General features: G+C 36.2%; 1 protein-coding gene across 1 annotated transcript in view; it reads left to right on the top strand.

Moving 5' to 3' along the window:
* Positions 1-22860, top strand: part of RNF115 (ring finger protein 115) — a 48503-nt gene that overhangs the window by 14520 nt on the left and 11123 nt on the right. Inside the window, exons 2-4 of the mRNA XM_010986309.3 lie at positions 2209-2267; positions 5526-5583; positions 19239-19450. Of these exons, the coding sequence (XP_010984611.2) occupies positions 2209-2267; positions 5526-5583; positions 19239-19450 (329 nt within the window). The remainder of the gene's footprint in view (positions 1-2208; positions 2268-5525; positions 5584-19238; positions 19451-22860) is intronic.

The following is a 22860-nucleotide window of genomic DNA, read 5'->3' as shown; positions in this document are numbered from 1 at the left end:
AAGGTTTTAACATGGGAAATGATTTGGTCCATTTTATGTTATAAAAAAGATTGTTCTGACTTCAGTATGCAGAACAGATAGGAAAAGGCTAGCGGAGAAGCAGGACAACACCTAAGAGGGAAGTTATTCAGCGTCTAGAGCCAGTGCTGGCTTGGGTTAAGATAGTTTGGCAGTGGGGCAAGGAGTAGGTTTGAAAAATGTGTTCGAGGTAGGAGTGCCAGAATTTGATGGTTGAATGTGGAAGATAACAGAGAGGGAGGTGTCAGGAATGACTTCTGGGTTTCCAGTATGAGCAAATCTGGTATGCCATCTCTTGATGGGGGTGTGTGTGTGTGTGTGTGTGTGTGTGTTGTGTGTGTGTGTGTGTGTGTGTGTGTGTGTGTGTGTAAGAGAGAGAAAGTGCATCAGAGAGAATACATATGAGGTTAAATGAGACTGGAGTTCAGAAGAGTGGCCTGGGTTGGAGATACCCATTTGGGAGTTGTTCCATATAAGGAATATTTAAAGCAATGAGAATGAGCAAGAGAGGAAGAGAACAGAAAGAGGAGGGCCAGGCACTGTGATAGTGACAAATCATAACATTTTGTAATTCTTTTTCCTTTTTAATTTTAGACATTAGAATACATTTACGGTTAGCCTTCTAAAGACAATCTCATTTGGTTTCAGATAAACTTTCTTAGTGGGAGAGAAAGGGACAGAGTTACTGCTACCTGGAAGGATGGGGGATGAGGAGTAGGAGGAGGGGCTTAGGGATTTATATGGTCTTCAGATTGTTTCATTTCTGGAGTAGTTCACAGTATGCCCATTATGGGTGTTTCTCATCCTTCATGTGTGCGGTGGAGAAAAAAAGTTGAGAGCTTCTAATCCACAGGGTAAAGTTCATGATAGTCTGAAGTTTTCCACGCTCTCGTTTTAGCCTTCCTATCTCATCATTCTGTATCCCTCCAACCTCCATACATGCTGTATTCTATTATTATGATCTTTAACCCATAATTTCCTTTTTTATTGAGCAAACAGAATAATATTTTAAGTCTCTGTTTCAAAGCCTCCCCTGATTCCTTCAGACAAACTTTGGCATTTGTTTATATTCTCAGTATGTGTTGATTAAACGAATTATTTTATTAAATTTTACTGTTTCTTGCATTGATTGTCTCCTCATAAAACTAATCTCCTTGATAGAAGGGATTGGTCTTTTGTTCTTTATATCTCTTTTAAGAAAGCATTTGAATGTTAGAGCTACCATTCTGTCTTTGAGTAGGCAAATAGAGCCTAGGTTACCTTCTGTTTCTTTCTTTTTTTTTTTTTTTTTTGCAGGGGAGAGGTAACTAGGTCTACTTACTTTTTTTTTTTTTTTTTTTTAATGGAGGTGCTGGGGATTGAACCCAGGACCTCCTGCATGCTAAGCATGCGCTCTACCACTTGAGCTATATCCTCTCCCCATTACCTTCTGATAACACAAACTTTCAGGTTTAGAAAATACAGAGAGCAAGAAAATAGTTGAAAATGTCTTTCCAAATCTATTTCAATAGGTAAACTATACTTTTTAAAGCTATGATAAGGCAGTCTTTAAAGTATATTCTTTCTTATCAGCCCCAAAGCTTAATATTATTTATTTAAAAGAAAGATTCATAATGCTGAAGGAAATAGAAGCTGATCTAAAGGAATTGTTCTGGTTATTTGAATTAACATTTCTGTAGAACATCCAAGAATATTAAGTTTTATTTGGAACCATTGATAATCAAAATAGATTAGAAATATTGTAAAACTTTATTGTAAATTCCTCCTCTACAGATTGATTTATTCTATGATTTAGTTTCTCTTGTATGTACGTAATTTAAAAAAATTAGTTTCTGTGCCCATCAATATTAGAATTTTACTGCTCTGATATATTTAGTAGAGCTTTTTCATTAGATTTGAAGAGAAAATTAGATAATGAATTCATTCCAGTTTTTTAAAAAATCCAAATTAAAAAAAAGAAATCTTTGACATTCTTCCTTCAGCTCTAATGGAAACCACTTATGACGCCATTCTGCAGACATCTCATGGAATTCTTTATTTGCCAGAGCATAACAGAAAAAAACTATCCTGGGATTCAGCAAGTACATACAACATTTCACAGCATCAGCTTGTGTACTGCAAATTGTCCTGAAACTACACACTTAGCTTTGTACTGAAAGACTTTTATTTCTTTCTTCCTTTCTTTTATAGGAATATATTTGTCCCAGATGTGAATCAGGCTTTATTGAAGAAGTGACAGATGATTCCAGGTATTGTACAAGCTCATGAGTAAACCAGGCATTCTGTTTTCAAAATTGTTTTCTCTCAACAATGACTAAATGAATAGAAAGGAATTTGTTTTATAACTTACACTCTCTGCTAAGAGAGACAGAAGAAAAGTGGCAAGAGCGAAGGGGAAGAAAAATGGGGAAATTTGGAAAGTGATATGATAGTGGGTGTGATGAGACCCACTGTGGCATTCCTAGGAAACCTCTGTATCCATGTCAGAGTAAATCTGGTAAGTTTTCATTTATTTTCTGAGACTTTGGGGTTCTCTTGAATTATTGGTTGGTTTTTAGCGACTGCTCAGTTGCATGAAGGTAAATTGCTGGTATACCTCTTTGTTGAGCTGGGGAGCAACTTCTGACAAAGTATCTATGACAATAAACAGGTTATTCTAGCCATGGAAGCTGAGTTATTCTGCTTTGAGGAAGCCCTTTGTTCTTGTTAGGGTTATTGTGATCAAACTTACGCTGTCTTACCACTGTAATATTAATGTATTGGTAATGCTTGGAATTGGCTCTTACTGCTCTTACTAATGGTATAAAACCTATAAAAAGTGGAAATATTTCTGAAAGTGAGGATATAACATACTACTTCTTGGTTAACATGAATAAATTATAAAGGCTTAAAAAGTAGAAGAGCGTTGATAGGATAGCATTTTTGAGTAAACATAATAAAACATTTGTTCTTTCGTGGCTATCTGGTTAAATATTGGTTGGATAGTTGAAGTATTGACTGGATGAAAGAATGTTACCTGAAACTTCTTTTAATCTTGGAATGACTAGGGATTTTAAAAGCAGTAAATAATTCCTTTACTGTTGCTGTTGGCAGAATATAGAGTTGGAGTTCTCTTCCACAACCAGGAAAAACTACGCATTTTACAGTATGTACAATTAGTTTAACGTTATTAATGGAATCAGTGATTATATGCATAAATGAATGGGAGCTTCTGGAGCAGTAAATGGCATGGGATCTAGTTTGGTACAAACACTTAAATGTTCATCTAATAATCTTGGTTTTAAATAACACAATACAAACTCTAAACCTATAAGGTTAGCATGATAGCAAAATTAGCAATTTTGTGTGGATGGCATGCTAACTTGGGATAGTTTTTTATTTGTGCTATTATAATTGCATCACATACTTATTTTAAGAAGTTATGCTCTGCACGTGTTAAATAAAGAGCATATTGGTTAAAATAAAATAGTAATCCTCGTTTCTTTAGCCCTGTGTACAAAGTGTGGTTATAAAGGAGGTTAGTGATTTACTGCAGGATGAATCATTTCTAGCAGGGAACTGTGAATTCTCTGGATCCTGCTCTCATTTGACTTAATTCTTTATTTGTGCCTTTGTAAGTCAAAGGCAGATGCTCTCGTTAGATACGCTAATGCAAAGATTATGTCTTTTGAAAAGTCAGTATTTTAAATAGTTGAAGAAATCTTTTCCGTAGAATCAGTGTCTTAGAAGTAGCATGGTGTTCCCTTCTGTAACGTTCATGAACATTTGCTGATTTGAGTAGTTAGCAATTACACTGGTAAGTAGTAGACGGTAAAAATGAGAGCAAGTCCTTGTAAATACACAAATGTAAATAAATAAAAAATAAAATACACATTCATCTAGAGGGGTATCTTGGAAGTTGCCTCAAGCTTTGTAACATTCCTCAGAACATTGTGGTTGTTCTTATTATCCCTTCTCTATGATTAACTCTATCTCTTTTAAAATACAAAGAAATTTTAAGGAAAGGGAATGCTGAGGGAGTTTCAGGGAGAGCAGAACCCCAAAAGATAGAATTAATAGCATTAATTACCAAGGATATTTGAATCCCTGAAACTATGTAGTTAAGGCAGGAAGAACGTTGGAGGCCTGTCTAGGCTTGAGCAATGAAGTGGATATGTAATGGTAGTACAGTCATTTATTTAGCATAGATGTACTGGTACTCTGGGCTTGGTCTATGTTTGAAGTGCTTTTTGCAAAAGAGTTTTTAACTTCTGAAACCAATACAGTTGTTAAATGGTTTCTAAGTAGAGAATAAGGCCTGAGTATAATGACAAAGAGAATGGCATAGCTTTGCTTTTTCATTTTTGGTTCTAGACTAACCAGGGTGTGGTTGTTTCCTCAGTGAGCTGAGCGCAGTGCCTGGATTGGTATTGTAATTCTGAAAATGAAAACTGTTTCTAGTAGTTTGTGGACTTTATGTCATTGGGGTGTGTGCATGCTTGTGCTTTTGAGTGTGTCTCTTGAAGTAAAAGTGGTATCCAGCAGTTCTTGTGATTCTTTCCATCCCCTTTTCACCAAAGTGTTAGCCAGTTTCCTCTTTGCAGATTGTATGGGGACAGTGGGATCTAATATTTCCTCCCAGTCTTTGGGAATAGGTAGTTATTCTGTTGTTTACACATGTGATAAAAATTCAACGTTTATTTGCCAGTTATCACTATAGGATATGGCATTGCAGGGCTCTCAGAAGTGATGACTGCTCTGTATAATGGCTGATACATAATAAATACTCTTCATATATTTGTAGTGTTAATAAAATACGGTCTTTACCCTCTAAATTTACATTTATGAAAGGAGGGAAAGGAGTAGAAGTGGATAAGACAAATTCTAGGTATTTATAATACAAGGTTGAATTTAGAATCAAAGTTAGAGGGCGCAGTGGTGTGGAGTAGTCTCCCTTGCTTGATGAATTTCAAAAAGACTTAGTGGAGGATGGGCCCTGAAGGGTAGGTAGGATAATCAAAGAATGGGACTAACTACCAGAAGAAGAAAACATCCTTACTCAGCCCTTTACAATGTGCTAAATGTAGTGCCAGACCCCTTGCCTTACTACGTTTAATCATTCCCAGTACTCTCAACTGCTGTATTCATCTGGTGATTGAATGTTTGTTTGTTTGTTTGTTTGTTTGTTTTTTAGTGAAATGATTATTTTCAGAATCTTGTTTTATTTCTTAACCTCTGAGAATAAATGTTTTTCTTCTTTTGCTAGGTCAAATTTGAACTGCATTGCTGGCTGTGGGTGCTTCTTTCTCTGTGATGGTCTCTTTCCTCAACTTTTCACTTGATTTGTCCTTAGTTTTGTAGTTATAATGTTTTTCATAGATTAACCCACATGCCTTTGTGGGCGTCCTGTTGGTATGAGTTATTTTTCCTTATTGGGCTTTGTTCTCATTGTGCCATTCTATATTTAGCTTCTGGGAGGGAAGCTCATTCCTGGGGTAGGATCACTACTCACTGCTTTTTCTCTTCAGTTTTTTAGGTGGTGGTGGCACCCGGATAGACAATAGCACATCAACACATTTTGCAGAGGTAGGTTTTCCTTTGGCTATAGGGATTCTTTAGGTAGTGGATGGGTGTTAAAAAACCATGACAGGTTTTCACTTCCCAGTGCAGCAAAACATCAGAACGTATAAGAAAAATATGGGCAAGAGTAGCCCTAGAAAGATTTGTTTTCAGTTGTGGGGCTTTGGTGTGGTGCTTTCAGTAAACCCTTGATTAGGAAACAGCTGAGCTGTTTTAAACCTAGTGGTGGTTTCAATTCTGTTTTCTGCTTCTTTATTGTATGTATAGTGTGAGAATAAAAATCTCGTGTTTTTGAAATAACAGTATTACAGACTCTTAGTGGTGGGGCAGCCAAGTAAAGAGCAGGCCAGGATGAGTTGTAGTTGAAGTCACAGTGAGGCTCAGCCTTCAACTGTACGCAGAGGTACTGGTTTCTAGAGATTACCTCTAATGAATATGGTAATTTGGCATATGTAATTGGAATTAGGGGGCCAGATAGAGGTTAAGATATTTACTTGCCTTCCACATCTCAGGGTGGTACCTACAGTTAATTCCTAGCTCTTTATATAATGCAGTGTTCATATTTTTGGAGGAAAAAAGATCTTAACTAGGAATTGAGAATAAGGCATTAATCTGCATCCTTGAATACCATTTTACATTAAACTCAGAGTAATTTTCCTTTTTCATTTTATCCATTAACTTAAAATCTCCTTTTGGGGGGACCATTTTAACCATTTTTAAGTGTACACTTTAAGTCTACGCTTTTAAGTGGCATTAGCACTTTTTGTTTATAATCATTTAGAGACTATAGCCCACAAGGGACAGACCAGCTCAGCTGACCAAAAATGCTGGTTTGCTTTTGTTCCTATTGCCACACAACTTGGTTGGATCTGGAAAGCTAACAGATGCTAAAAGAAAAAAAAAAAAGTTTAATCCCCTAATCAGAATTTCTTTATGTTTCAGGATCATATTAGCCTTTTTCAGAGATAGTTCAAGTGCCTAGAGAGCTAGCAAAACTTTTTGGTATTTATTTATGTATAAATTAAAACTATGTGCAGTGTATTTGAAAACTGGTATTCAATAAGAAGCCCATAAAACCCTAAGCTTTTCTCCTTTATCCTCTGAAAATTATTTTAAGACCTGTAGCTCTCAAGATTTTTATGTTGTTAGAGTTATAGTCAAAAAACTTGAAGAAGTGTTTGGGTAACAGTTCTGTTTTATCAAAGGAAAATTTCTTTTACTTCTGGTCTGTGGTACTTATTAATATCCAGTATTAAGCTTTTTGCTTAACTCTGAATTGCCTTGTTACATGGGTTGATTAGTGTGTTTCAAGACAGATCATGTCTTTGAACTCCAATTTTTATTTTCTTATTTTGGTGGATGGAAAAACATTACTTAAGATTTATTCCCCTTGCCAGGCTGAAAGCCTTTCTGATGTTAGTGTGTTTTTTTCCCTGTGTGCGCTATTCCTGATAACACAGATTGTCCCTTGCTGGTTATGCATATGCAGAAGAAACTTCCTCTGATTTTCCTTAAGTGTTAGTTCTCTTTTAGGAAATGGAAACACATTGGTCTGTCAGTTTTATGATATGACTCACCAGAAGGAGATGCATTAAGAAGAAAAATAAATAAATGTAGTCAGTTTTCTAACTTTAGTGACGCTAAATCTGACACTGACTGCATGAGTTACCCTTCAGGTGTTAAAGTAGTTTTGCTGAGTCACAGCCTTTGTCTGTGTTCTTTAGGCTTTGTAGCAAGGGCACGATTATGCCCAGTTTTTCCTTGTCATCTTGCCTGAATATTTCAGTTTTCGCCTTTCTAAACAATATTTTTCACTTAAAAAATAGAAGAAAAAAAAAAACCCTGTCTTTATAGTGTTCTAGAAGTTGCCAGGGATTTAAAAAAAGCAGCTGAAAGTAGGTACTGAGTGCACTTCCAGGACTCTGCTAGAAGTAGGGGCAAGAAGCAAATCTCTGGTTGCCTTGTCTGCAAGGAACTTATAATTTAGTTGGAGAGCAGGTGCAAACATGAAACAAATAAAAAAACAAAGAGTGTACAGTGAGTATGATAAACTTATTGTGAGGGTATGTAACAAATACAGTAGAAGAGAGATGTTAAGTGGGTTGCAGTTTTGGGGAAGACTAAAGTCTTTAGGAAAAGAGGTCAAATGACATGGTGATAGGCCTGGTACCAGATTGCCTGAGTTTAAATCCTGGGTGTACTACTTACTGGCTATGTAACCTGGGCAAAATGACTTAGAATTTCTATGTGCCTCTGTTTCCTCCTTTGTAAATTGGGGAAAGTACAATACCTACCTCACAGGATTGTTGTGAAGATTAAGTGAGTTGATAAATACCAGGTGTGTAGGCTGGTGTGCCCGCATATAGTTAGTGCTTAATAAATTTTAGCAATTATTAATTGACCTAATGGAGAGGGTGAAACTCCTTCATTGGAGAGGTAAAACAAGGCTTCAAGTACCGGAGCCTTAAAGGGTAGGCAGAATTTAGATAAGCAAAGAGGTGAAAAAAAGTATCTCAAGATAGTATTCATAGACTCTAAGGTTTTATGCCTGTTTCCTGGAGGAAAAACTTAGGAAGAAAATTATATATGAAAACAAGTTATTTTTTCCTTTTTTATTTTTCAATTGATAATTTCATCAAAGGCTTATGCTCAGTTTTGCTCTATTTTTCTTCAGCCAGAGTTGCTTGTACAATGAAGAGGTTATTTTCTATAATTAGCTATAATTCTATGATTCTATAAATAGCTGAATTCCTTAAAAGCTAGATATATTAGAAGAGGCTTAGTCCAAGCCAAATTTCAACAAAATCAGTATTTTTTTTTTTCCCCAAGTAGGTCTAGGGTGGGGAGATAGGGAGAGTGGATGTGGATGGCGGAGGGTTGTCAGTTAAATGCGAACTATGAGTAATGAGTGAGGGTCAGTGGAGAGTGAATCTAAAATGTTGCTAGCAGTTTGCAGAGAGAGGACATTCCCCTCTTGGTAACCTGGGGAATGGAGCCCATGGCTACCTGAGGGTTTCACTGATTACTTGAAAGCTTCTGACCGTCACCTGGTGCCAGTGAGACATCTGATCTGAAAGTGTCAGCTTACCTGAATAGTTCACTTCAGTGCAAAAGTGACTGTGGCTGCTGCCTCACATTAGCAGAAAATAAAACAGATGGTTTCCTGGAAAAAGAACTCCCAAGTATGCAAGAGGGTGGTGTGCTCTGAGCAGTCTGAGTCATATTTATTTAAATAAAATCAGTTTTGGTACATATGCAGCATAATAATGGCAATAAAAAAGGTATTAAAAATTACCTGGAGTCCCACTATTCTAAGAGTTCCCTTTCTTCATACATTTCCTTTCAGATTTTGTCCTGAGGTATAGATACTGAAAGATATTATAACAGCATTAAGAAGATTTTTTAAAAGTGAAAAATCTTCTATATTCCCATTACCTTATTTTCACTTTTTATTTTTGCATAATACTTTCCATTTCTCACATGCATGCTTCATAACTGTTTTCAGATACAATCATAGAATATACTATATTGTACATACTACTGTATATAAAATAGATTAACAATAAGAACCTACTGTATAGCACAGGGAACTGTGTTCAGTATCTTGTAATAACCGATAATGGGAAAGAATCTGAAAAACAAATATGTACAACCAAATCACTTTTCTGTACACCTGAAACATTGTAAATCAGCTATACTTCAATTAAAAAAAAATTAAACCCAAGAAGACTGCTCAATGAAACCTGTGTTTAAAATGCCAAAAACTGTTGTCTTACTGGCAGTTAATCTGCTTATCCTTAATACATTAATTTAGTTTATATTCACCTTATTTGCTCAAAGATATTTTTTAGGCAAAAGCAAGGCTTATTTTCTCTAAAAATACCTGACAGCTTACTCTGAAGAAGGCGAAATAAATAAAAGTTACATACGACAAAAATTACATAAAAAACTAGTAATAGAGCTATTATTCCATACAAAGGAGTTTTATCATAAAAAGGGCACTCACTGAAAACATATGTCTGTAATTCACAGGAGGTCATTTTCACACACCAACTAGCTGTGTGACCTTGAGCAGATTACTTAATCCTTCCACGCCCAGTTTCCTTGTGTATAAAATGGGAGGGTTGGACTAGATGTTTTTAATAAAATGTTGCAACTCTTTAAAAAAAATACCATATTATATTTCTGATTTTTAAAATTTACTTAGGATTATAACACAAATCTTTTATGACTTCGTATTCTTTCGTACCTGTATAATATTTATTAAACTGTTCTCCTTTGTTGAACATGTCTGGTTATATGTGATGGTTGATCATTGATCAATACCTCTTCCTTCCATCTCAGAGTCTAGAACATATTGAGAAATAAAACATAGATACCAAACAGATGGAAATAAAAATTTAGTTTTTAATTAGCTGAATTAGGGAGCGCAATTGATCTGTGGCCACATGGACATCGTACGTCTACATGGGATGATCCGGCTGAGAGTTAGAGACTGCAGAGCAGGCACATGTACACAGAACCAGCTCTTTTGCATTTGTGCAGCCTTCTCATACATGAACTCCATCTATTGGAGAAGTGTGAATCAGCGTATGTTAGGCTCTTGCCATTCACCAATCAGATACATTAGTCCTCTGGTAGGGAAGAGTGGTGAGGAGTGAATGAAGAGGTCAGAGGTGGACATAAAAGCTCTGATTCTTCCCTCTTCACTTGTGGGTTTAGTAATTTAAGCCTGTAGTTAGCAGGAGTCTGGGGCTAGGTCCTGTGGATTTGCTTCTACCTTCATTAAGACTCTGCAGTATCAAAAAAAAAAAAAAAAAAAAAAAAGACTGCAGTACCAACTCATGCCCTTTTGTATGTGCTCCTGGGACCTGTGGAGGAGGCTCTGAAATAATCAAGAACAATATACATTTAAGTTGAATGAAATAAAATTGTTGATATTCTAGTGTTTTTGATCTACAAAAATGGTAATTTTAAATGATTCAACCTACTAAAAAGAAGTTAAAGATTTCAAACTGTCCTTCCCCAAGTAAACTATCCTTTACCTGTTTGCTGCTCTTCTCAGTCTCAGCCAGAGGGCATGTACTCAGATGCCAGGTAGAGTTTGGGTTCTTTGAGCAGTTGCAGCCAGGATTGGACCCTAAAGTTTGAATAGATTCAACCGAATCTTTCATCTGTCTCATTTTTAGTGTGAAGAGTTAAAAGAGCTCATTTCATGGCTAGCTGCTTCATATCCAGTCCATTTGGAAATGAGAAGTAAAACACCTGAACTCTTCAACAGTTGTTCAAAGAATAACTATGTTTCTGTGATTCTGTACATACAAAGTTCACGCCAGTAACACTGTTGCCAGCGAAGACTGTAACATCAACTCAATGGTAGCTAAGGGAAGAAGGGTAAAACAGAAAACATTCTTAGTATCATCCTTGCCAGTTTTTTGTTCAGTGAGTGTCTGCTGACCAGAGCGCATAGCCTATAAAAGTAAGCTCATTTGGGAAAAGGTGCCTTTTAAAAGACTGAAAATTATGAAAATCATGAACTTATGGCACAGTATTCACATTATTGGGAGGTGGAAAGGGCATTGTATATCATATTTTTTGTTTGTGAATGGCACTTGAATGCTCTGTATTTTGTAAAGTTTAGGAATTTGCCATGGTGGCAGCCATAATTTTGAGATTTGTTTTGAGGGCAATGTCTTGCCAGCCAGCATATTATAAACCTCTTAATTTCCATTTGTTTTTGAGCATTATATTCTAGACATCCCTGAGCTAATTTCAAGATGAGCATTGTTTTTATTTTTCTTTCAATATCTACTGCTCCTGATAGTCATTCTAATGCTTACTGTTCTTTTTAAAAAACTATTTCAGTTATCCTTTATTTATTGAACAAATAAATCTGTTTCATGGAGACAGATCTTTCAATATGTCGGTCTTTTAAATTGTCCTTGTAATTTTTAGATTTGCAATAATTTTATTGAACCATCCTTACCTCTCAGTGGAAGCTTTATTTTCATGGTAAATGAGAGCCCTATGCTTTTTTACCTGTTTGCTAATAAAAGCTAGGATGAAGATATAGTCTAGGTTTCTAATATCTAAAACCACAAATAAAGAGTTAGCTTCTCCTAAAACTTCTTTTGGGTCCATGTGCAGTTCAAAATAAGGTGAAGAGGTGTTTGGAACAGCTAATCTAATGTCATTTAACTCTGCTGCCAATGGCAGTTTAAAGGTATAATGCTTCTATGGCTATTATAATGATATAATAACCATATAATTTATCTTTCAAAATGGGATACTTTGTGGAAAAAGCACACTAAAGATAATAAAAATTATATGATTTTTTGAAATATGTTTATTGACCAAAAAATTGGTTTTATTATGTTGGTGGGCTGTTAAATAATTGTATTTAAATGCTTTTCAAAAATAAAATTCTAAAAAATAAAAGTAACTTAGGTCCTCAAAACCTCACGGAGACATTACTAGAAAAGAAAACTTTTGGGGTTGATGTGGACCAGTATTCCCTCATGAACATACATGTGAAAATTCTAAACAAAATTTTATCAAATAGATCCAAACAATATATAATCAAGTGGGATTTATCCCAGGAATGCAAGGTTAGCTCAACATTTGAATGTCAATTCAACATTTGAAAATCAACCAGTGTAATTCACCATAGTAACACTAAAGAATAAAAACCACACAATCATCTCAATAGGTGCAGATGAAGCATTTGATAAAATCCAACATCAATTTTTGATAAAAATTCCACAAACTCAAATAGATGAGAACTGCCTGAATCTGACAAAGAGCATCTACTAAAAACCTACAACTAACATCATAATTAATGGTGAAAAACTGAGTGTTTTCCAGCTAGATCAGGAACAAGACCAGGATGTCCACTCTCACTACTGTGTTCAACATTGTACTGGAGGTTCTGTCCAATGTAATAAGGTAAGATAGAAAGATAGATAGAGACAGACAGACATAAGTGGCGTCCAGAATGTAATGGAAGAAGTAAGACTGTCTGTTTACAATTGAAATCTTTTATGTAGGAATCTATTAAAAAAGCTATTAGGACTGGTGAATTTAGCAAGGTTACAGGATACAAGAAAAACATACAAAAATCAATTGTATTTTCTACCTATTAGCAATAAACAGTTGGAAATTGAAATTTTATAAGTATCATTTATAATAGTATAAAAATATGAAGTACTTTAAATTTCAGAGAAGATGTATAAGACCTAAACATGGGGAACTATAAAATATTACTTGGAGGAATTAAAGAACGCTTAAGTAGGTGGAGAAATATATCCTGGTCATGGGTCAGAAGAGTCAGTGTTTGTTAGGATGTCATTTGTAGATTTATTATAATTCCAGTCAAGATCCCAGTCAACTTTTTAATAGAAATTTATAAGCACATTCTAAAATTCATGTGGGAGTGCAAAGTACATAGACTAGCTAAAACAACTTTGAAAAAGAAGAAAAAAGTTGGTGTACTATATACTACCTTATTTCAAGACTTATTATAAAGCTACTGTAATCAAGGCTGTGGTATTACCATCAAGATAAATCAAAAGAACAGAATAGAGGGTCCAGAAACAGACCCACATGTTATGGATAACTGATTTTGACAAAGGTACAAAGGCAGTCCAGGAGAAAAAGGATTCCCTTTTCAGTAAATGGTGCTGAAACAATTGGATATCCACAGTACAAAATTATGAGCTTGTATACTTTAAACCACATACAGAAATTAACTCAAGACGGATAATAGACCTAAATGTAAAACTTTATAAAACTTGAAGAAGTAATCATAGGAGAAAACCTTTGTGATCTTGGGTTGGGCAGAGTTCTTAGAGCCATAAAAAGCATGATCCATAAAAGAAAAAATTGGTGAATTGGGCTTCATCAAAATTAAAAACTTCTGCTCTTCTTCATGAGAATGAAAAGACAAGCCACCCAACCAGGAGGAAATATTTTCAAATCATTTATTTGATAAAGAACTTATATCCAGTCTATATAAAGACCTCTTAAAATGGAATAATATGAAAACAACCCATTTTTAGAAAATGTTGAAGATTTGAGCAATCTACTTCACCAAAGAAGTTATATAGATGGCAAAAAAAAAAAAAAAAAAAAAGCTCAACATCATTAGTCATTAGGGAAATGCAAATTGAAACTATAATGAAGTAGCACTGAATGACTATTAGAATGGCTAAAGTTTAAAAGTCTGACCATACTAACTTTTGGTGAGGTTGTAGAGCAACTGAAATTGAATGTAAAAATGGTACAACCACTTTAGAAAACATGTTAGCTGATTTTTAAAAAGATAAAAGTACGTCAGCCATACGATGCAGCCATTCCACTCCTTGAAGATAATGTACACAATTGTTCATAGCAACTATTTGTAATAGTCAGAAATTAGAAACAACCCAAATGTCTGTCAACAGATGGGTGAATAAACAAACTGTGGTATGTCCATAGTGTGGAGTATTACTCAGCAATATAAAGTATATGGCATACAGCTCAATATAATATATTGATATATTGATACATGTAAAAATATGGATGAATCTCAAAATAATAGAGTGGAGTAAAAGAAGACAGACAAATAAAGAGCGCGTACAATATGATTCCCTTTACATGAAATTCTAGAAAATCAAAAATTCTAGAGAATGCAAACCATGGAAGAATCATCAGTTGCTTGGGGGAAAAGAGGGGCAGGAGGGAGGGATTATCAAAGGGCCCTAGAAAATATTTGGAGGCATGGTTATGCTCCTTATCTTGATTTAATGCTTTCATAAAATTGCCTGTGAACTTTTTTCAAAATTGCACTTCAAAGGTTAATAAATTTGAAATTGTTGACCCTCAATTGACTCATCTCTGTAGACCATAATATTTTTTTGAGACATAATTCACATTTGCCCTTTTAAAGTGTACATTTCAGCAGTTTTGGTATATTCACAAAGTTTTACCTCCATCACTACTATCTAATTCTAGAACTTTTTCATCACCCCTGAAAGAAATCCTGTACCCATTAGTGGTCACTCCTTTCTTCTCCCCAGTTTCCCCAGCCCTAGGAAACCACCTGTCCATTTTCTGTTTCTATGGATTTGCCTATTTAGGACATTTAATATAAATGGAATCATACAATACATGACCTTTATGACTGACTCATTTACCATAATGTTTTCAAGATTCATCCAGGTTGCAGCATGTTATCAGTACTTCATTCTCTTGTATGGCTGCCCTATTGTATGGATGTACTACATTTTGTTTATCCACTCATCAGTTGATAGACATTTGCATTGCTTACCCTTTTGAACTATTTTGGATAATGTTGCTATGAATATTTGTGTATAAATTTTTGTGAACATATGTTTTCAATTCTTTTGGATATATAACTAGGAGTGAAATTGCTGGGCCATATGGTAACATTAACTTTTGAAGGAACTGACCATAATATTTTAAGAGGTGCTGATGTGATTGTGGTTAGCTTACAGTAGATTTTGCTAAATGGAAGATATATTGTCCCATCTTTTTTTATATTGAAATATGTAGACATTTCAGCCCACATTTTTTGAAGCATCATCTTTTTACCTCAAATCCAGAGTAACATTTTCAGTTTTTCAAGACAAAATTTGTCAAGTAAACTGTTTCTGTGATTCTTTTGAATGTTTCACCAAAACTTTATAGTAGTGTTCTATGTTTGTTTTTAACTTATGTAAACCATGGCTTGAATACTCTGTTTTGTCGTATGAGCTATCTTTTCCTCTCCTGTTTGTTTAAGTCAGCTCAGAGGTAAATGACCTGAAGCTGTTCTTATCTTTAGTGTCGATTTGGTATAAATCTGTGTGGTGTACTTTTTTATCCTGTGCTCTATAGTTAGTGTGCAATATTATTGGGACAAATACATTGACTGTTACTATCCATTTGCATTAATTTGCAGTTTCCAAACAAGTAGCAAAACGCCTAAAACTGATGTTGAAGCTGCTTCTAAGCTTGGGTTCCTTCAAAATTTTTATGTAATAGTAGATGTGATAATTCATGTAATTATCAGTGCACATATTAGTATTATGAGCTTGGTGCTTGATTTTTCTTCTAATCAAAAATTTTAAATATTTAGTTTTTACATTAGTTATAATGAAGATAATGATTGCTTTGAGAGCTCCTTTCTGTGAGCAAACATTGTAGAACTTTATTCGTATAGTGAAGAAATCGTAGATTTCTTCCTGTATGTTACCTAAGTGAGACAGATGATGGAGAACATGGAGGGGGCTGCTCTTACTTACTCACTTACTGAAGGCAAGTATAGTTTTGGATTTCTAAATGTTGAGTTTGCTTTGGAATTTCGGGTCAAGAAAAACTGTTGTAGAGCTCTTTTCAGACTAGAAACCAGAGAGATCTCTTAACAGATGGAGGCTGTTACTAGAAAACAAAGGGAAATAAGTCTGATATGATAAGAAGTACAAATGGCAGTTGAAATGAAAAGACATTGTTTACTAGTATTTAAAGAAATCTTACTGATGTTTTTAGTGTGCACCTTTTTTTTTTTTCTCTCTTTAGATTGGGTATTAGAATTAAAATTTTTTTAAAACAAGGTTGGCAAGAGTGTGAGAGAATGTATGCTGTATACTAGTTGGAGTATAAAATGGTGTAGCCCGTTGAGGGTACTTTCTAGCAAGATTTAAAGTGCTTTTACCCAGTGGTTCTATTTCTGTGCTACAGGATGTTCATATGAAAGAGAAAGAATGCTTTGCAGTACATTTTATTGAACTGGTATAACCTTGTACACAAACCAGACCAAGGATATTACACATAAGGAAAGTTACAGGTCAGTTCATTTATGAGCATAGATGTAGGAATTCATCCAAACACCAGTGTTTGCCCTGAGATTTCAAAGTTGGGTTAATAGTGAAGGCTAGAAGGCAGTGAGATGACATATTTAAAGTGCTGAAAGGAAGAAAACTGCCAACCAGGAATTCTAAATCCAGCAAAACTATCCTTCAAGAATGAAGGGGTCAGGGCGAGGGTATAGCTCAGTGGTAGAGTGCATGCCTAGTACGCCTGAGGTCCTGGGTTCAATCCATTAAAAAAAAAAAATGAATAAACCTAATTACCCCCCCCAAAAAGATTTAAAAAATAGTTGGATAAAACAGTTTAAAAAATTAAATTAAAAAAAATGAAGGAGAAATTAAGACATTCCCAGATAAACAATAGCTGAGGGAATCCATTACTGTATGGTCTATACCATCTATGCAAGAAATGCTGAAGGGAGTCTTTCAGACTCACTGCAGACCTACTGAGTTTACTTTCTGGAGTAGGGCCAAAGAATACGCATTTTAAAGTAAGCCCTCCTGTTGATTCTTATACACAGAAAATAAACAAAAACAAAAACCTCACAATGAGACACCATTTTCTATCCGCAGACTGGTAAGAGCTGAAAAACAAAAGTCCTATGATACCAGGTGCTTGCCAGGATTCGGTACAGAGGAGCCTCTTAAACACTCTTGGTGGATGTGTGAATTGGTGCAACCACTTTGGAAGACAATTTGGAGTTACCTAGTAAAGCTGAAGATAGACAGACCATGTGAAGTTGTACAGACCATTAACAGAGAAACGTTTCTCTGTAGCAGAAGACATATAATAATGTACATACTTGCTGTTTGTAATGGCACAAAACTGGATGCAATCCATATGTTTACTGAGAGAAGAAAGGATTTTTGAGAGTGTGGCATGAAGTGTGTGTGAAAATAAATGCATCAACATGTGGCATCAAAAAAGCAATTCCTTTCATAAGGCACGTTTTATTTATAGGTATGTATGTTTGTAGTAAAGCTATAAAGAGAAGAAAGGAATGATAAAAAATTGAGGGTAGTGGTGACCTCTGGAAGTTGGGGGAAGGGAGAGACACAGGGTTTCAGTGGCTTTTGTCATGTGAACTAAGATGATTTACATGGGAGTGTGTTTTCTTTTCTTATACTTCATGTATTATGTTATTTTACATGCATCAAATACTATGTGTTATTATAAAAATGTTAAAGACTGTATAAAATATAAAACATGCATGCAGTGCTACTGTTGAAAAGATTGATATGACTTTGTGTGTTCTGAGTCATTCATTGCAAGCCTTTTTTTTTCTTTGTAGCATTTGTCCCTATCTAACATACACAGTTTTCCCTTTTTTTTTTGACTTCATAGTATAACAAGCAACGACAAAATCAAAAAATTTTAAAAAGGCAAAAAAAGAGAAACCAACAAAAAATAAAAATAAATTCCCTAACTCTCAAAAAAAAAAAATCTGGAATTCTGCATATCAAATCAGCATCTGGGTAGGGGGTTAAAATTAAGGGTAAGGACTGGTCACAGCTGAGTGAATGGAGGCTGTATTGCATTTTATAGTTTATATTCTGCACTTGCATTTTTATAATGTAATGATTGTGTATTCTCTAATTAAAAGGGGAGGAAGCATCTTTGAAAATTGAGAAACAAATTATAATCTGGAAAAATTAACAAAAAAATAACTACTGACAAACCTAAGCAAACTCCTTAATTTTAGGAATTGATGTGACAAGTTATTGGAAGGTAGATTGAGACGAGAGATGGTTCTGGTATTAGCTCAGCCTAATGTGCAGTTGGGCTGCTAACCCTTCCTCTGAGTGTTTCTAGAGGAGGCTGTTGTTAGTGTGGGTCTCTGGAAGAAAGGATCAGTCTGAAGTGGAGGTGCTATTGGGATTTTAAGACCTAAGGTCATGTGCTGAGCAGTTTTATGTCCCTGTTATTAAATATACATTAAATAATAATTTTTTGTTTGATTTAAAATGTTAAAACAAAAAGACCAGGATGTGACCAAGGTTATGCACTTGGTTGGATGGAGTGAATTAAGTAGTGTTCTATGGAACTCTTGAAGTATCTGATGTACAGATAAATAAAATTTAAATTATTTCAGAGGTGACTTGTTTTTCTCCATTTACTCTGATTAGTAATTCGTCGACCAAACCTAAGAAACATCACCCCACTTCCCATACACACTCCTCCCCTAGACTCCCCACCAATATACCCTTTTAGTGATAAAATAAAAGTGTACAACAGAATGGTCTTATCAGACATTCCTGCATTGCTTTGGCACAGCTTTGACACTCCCCCTTTCTGATAAACCTTCTATAAATCGTAAGAAGTGTTATATGAACATTTGTCTTCATTTGTGATGATGATGCTTTTTTACAAATGTATGAATATTTAAATCTTGTATTATTCTATAGGGGAAATGTGGATGCCATTGTGACAAAACACAACGTTGATCTAAATGATTGATTATACTTAGGACAGAAGCTCATGATCACCTGTGGCTCATGTTTTTCATTTTAGCAAGGGAAACTGGTCAGAATCATGTGGATATGAACTCAGTGTGAAGGGTCCAGCTACTGGCTTGTTGTTTCCGTATGAAGGAAATTAAGTTTCTTGGTATATAAATTTCTTCCCCTACGCATGCACTTGAAAGACTTCTCTCCTCCATGAAACTGGAGGAACATTCACATCTCTGATTTGGAACTGCTGAATTCTGAAATGTTAAACGTTGTGCCTCTCTTTTTTTCAGTACTTCTTCTTCCTGTTTCCTCTTTCCTGTTTCTGAAACCAGTAACATGTGTTTTATTTCTGGTTTTTACTAGTTCTGGGACCATTTGGACCCCACAATGTTTTTCCAAGATTTTAGACCCTTTCTAAGTAGCAGTCTACTGGACCAAGATAACAGAGCCAATGAGAGGGGCCACCAGACACACACCGACTTCTGGGGACCAAGTCGGCCGCCTCGGCTGCCAGTGACTCGGAGGTACAGGTCTCGAGGAAGTGCTCGTCCTGAGAGATCCCCAGCTTTTGAAGGGTGAGTGCGAGGGGTTGTTAGTTACATTCTTTTTAAGGGTCGTTTCTAGGAAGGACATATTTAATCTAATCTTTATAAGATTGTCATACTTACTACATTTGTGGACAAGATGGGGACATATAGACAGGATGAAAATGAAGCCAAATTGAATGTACTCAACCAGTACCAGCTAATGAGTGATGATAAACTGAAGGACAGCAAAACTAACGATACAGGTCTCTGGTTGACCTTTTCATTAATATCTTGGATTACTATATAGGTGATATGTTTATCAAAATTTCAGAAGGTACTGAGATGAGGTAGCCTTTCTTTTTTTCAAAGGAACTCCATTAGCTCATGTTCCTGACCCATTCCTTACCTATTTCTCCGGGGATTTTGTTTCATCCATTTTCTTCTGTCTGCTCCCTTTTCTCCATTTACTGCTTCCTGCGTTGTTCCCCCCACACCCCCATACCCAGTGTGTACTTTAAAATCTTTATTATATGGGTCCATCTGAATGAACTCTCCATCTGGGAGGCTGGCATCTTGCTTGTACGTTAGCACCAAGATTTGGCCCCACCCAACAGCCTTTAGGCTCCAGAGCTGGGACACCCCAGCCCAAACAGCTAATTAGGTAGGGACACATCCCCACCCATCAGCAGACACTGCCTAAGGCTGAGTCCACAGCTGCCTCTAGACATGCCCCTAGACACATTTCTGCCCACCGGAGGGCCAGGACCCAGCTCTACCCACCAGTGGGCAGGCCCCACCCCTCCCACCAGGAAGCCTGCGCCAACCTCTAGACCAGCCTCACACACCAGGGGGCAGACATCAGAAGCTAGAAAACTGATCTCACAACCTGTAAAACAAGTCCTCAAACACAGGCCAGAATCTGCCCTGGGACCAGCAAGGCCATAGGCCCTGGGTGACGAGAGGGGAGTACACTGCAGGGTCACATGGGACATCTCCTACAGAGGGCCACTTCTCCAAGGTTGAGAAACAACTAACCTACACAAAAATACAAATAGAAATTTAGACAGAATGAGGTGGCAGAGGAACATGTTCGTGGCAGAGGAACAAGATAAAATCCCAGAAGAAGAAATAAGTGATGAGGAGACAGGCAATCTACATGAGAAAAGAGTTCAGAGTGGTGACTGTGAGGATGATCAGAGAACTCGGGAGGAGAGTGCATGCACAGAGCAAAGAGTTAGAACATGTAAAGAACACCCAGACTGAGCTGAAGAATACAGTTGCTGAAGTGAATAATACGCAGGAAGGGACCAAGAATAGACCAAATGAGGCAGAACTGAGCTAGAAGACAGAATAGTGGAAATCACTACCACAGAACAGAAAAAGGAATGAAAAGAAATAAGAGGCAGTTTATCTGTCCCATAATTTGAAGGAAAGAAAATCTTTCTCAGTGCCCCACTCCCACCTCTACACCTCCTGCCTAGAAAATTCCGTTCACTGGGCACTGCGTCACATGCTCCCCACCCCTAGCTGTAAAGAAAGCTGGGAGAGTATGGATTTAGCTTTTCTGTCCTTTGTAGTAGGAGATGGCAAGGGAGGAGGGTGTTGAGAATGGATTTGGGGTCGGCCAGCCAGTGTCTGCTAATTAGCTATTTCATTAGCTACTTCAGCTGAAAGAATATTTGGCATGTTATTTCAGATTAATTGTAGCGTAGGGTTAATATTTATTTTATATTAAACAATGTTTCTACAATCTTTTGAAGATTTTGATCCTATCACTTGTAAAATATATTAGCCATGGGCACCCTACCTTCTTGTGTTGTGTGTGTGTGAGTGTCATAAACTCAGTGATTTTGGCTCTAAATCATGTTTTCTACATTTTAGTCATTTAAGTACTGTCTTGATGAATTTTTCCCTCTCTATCATCATTATTATTATTTAATGTTTTTTAGACCTGTTTTTTTTTTTACCTTATTTAAACATACTGTGAAAAGAAGCTTCATATTATTACCTGTGTAAACCTTGAGTATATAGTGATTAGTTGGGGTTTTTTTCCTCCACTCAAGTAGAGACCATCTCCTGCTATAGGATCAGAAAATGCCAGATCGTACTTTCCAAGGCTCTTTGACAGGTAGGGCAAAGGCATGTAACCCTTATTACCAGTGGAACCTAAAGGGTCTACTGGAAGGACTTCTGGAAAAAATTTCCCTTTCTTATTAAAAAAAAAAAAAATCTGAGGAGAATCCCACCTCTTTACTTACTGAGTCTTAGAGCTGCTATAGCCATCTTGTAACCATGTGTGGAAGACACAGCTGACACACTGAAAGGGGCAGAGCAGAAGGATGCAGAGTCGTGTTTCATTGAGTTGCTATACCAAACTTGGGACTGCTTGCCTCTAGACTATTTATTAATTAAGGCAAATAAATGTCCTTGCAGTTTAAGTCATTTTTAATCAAGTATCTGCTATTTGCAGCTGAATACATCTTTTAATTCTTATAGATTATGTAGATGGAAAGCAGTAGTAGAAAGTAACCATAAAAATAAATACATTAAAAATGAAGTACCATTATTAAATTTTAAAAACAAAATAAAACATTTTGATTTAAAATAAACACTGATAAAATCAAAGTGCCTTTTGGTCCCCAGAGTAGGCTCCTACTTCCCCAACTTCATTCCACGCCTCTTCGCCCTTTAGTCTCTTTACTGTCTTCAGTCTAGCTGTCCTGGCCTTGTAGTCGCCCGCAGTTGCCCTGTTCCCTTCAACCACAGGCCTTTGCACAGTTTGGTTTCCTGTCTAGATTGCTGGGATGTTCTGCCTCCAGCCTTACTTCCGCCCCTTCCTTAGGTTAACTGAGACCTAGCCCTTAGGTATCATCAGCTCAAGGGATATCACCTCCTCTGGGAAGCCTTTTCTGACACTGTTACTAGGTCCCTGTGCACATCCTCACCGAGCTCTTGTACTCTGTAACACTAGTCACAAAAGCAGTTTTATGTTTTGTATTGTTACTTAATGTCTTTCTTCTCCACTAGACTAAGTTCCAAGAAGGCAGGGACCATTATTCCTTCAGAGCTTAACATAATGCCTGGCACATAGTACATCCTGAAATTCTTAATGACTGAGACTGAATGAATGCAACATTGTCTATAATTTAAAACTGTATTAGCGAATTCATGCATTTCCTATTGAATGCAGCTTTTGCTGCTCTAAACTTTACAATTTTGTCATGAAGGCTGTATTAAATTGGATTCCAGTTATTGCTTGAACAACACTGGAGGAATAGAGATGAACTAAAGTTACTGACCATTTCCTCAGGCCATTGAATGTTATGGGGAGGTTTTGAGATTCTGGTTTCTCCAGCTCTCCAGATCCTCAATGATACCATTTTCTTGGTCTCTGACTTTGACATAAGAATTTTGGCAGGCTTTTGAATTAAAACAAATGTATAACCATTGAATTTGTT

This window comes from Camelus dromedarius, chromosome 23 (assembly GCF_036321535.1).
Source record: "Camelus dromedarius isolate mCamDro1 chromosome 23, mCamDro1.pat, whole genome shotgun sequence".
In the NCBI taxonomy this organism is placed as follows: Eukaryota; Metazoa; Chordata; class Mammalia; order Artiodactyla; family Camelidae; genus Camelus; species Camelus dromedarius.
This window is presented reverse-complemented; position numbering and strand designations above follow the sequence as displayed.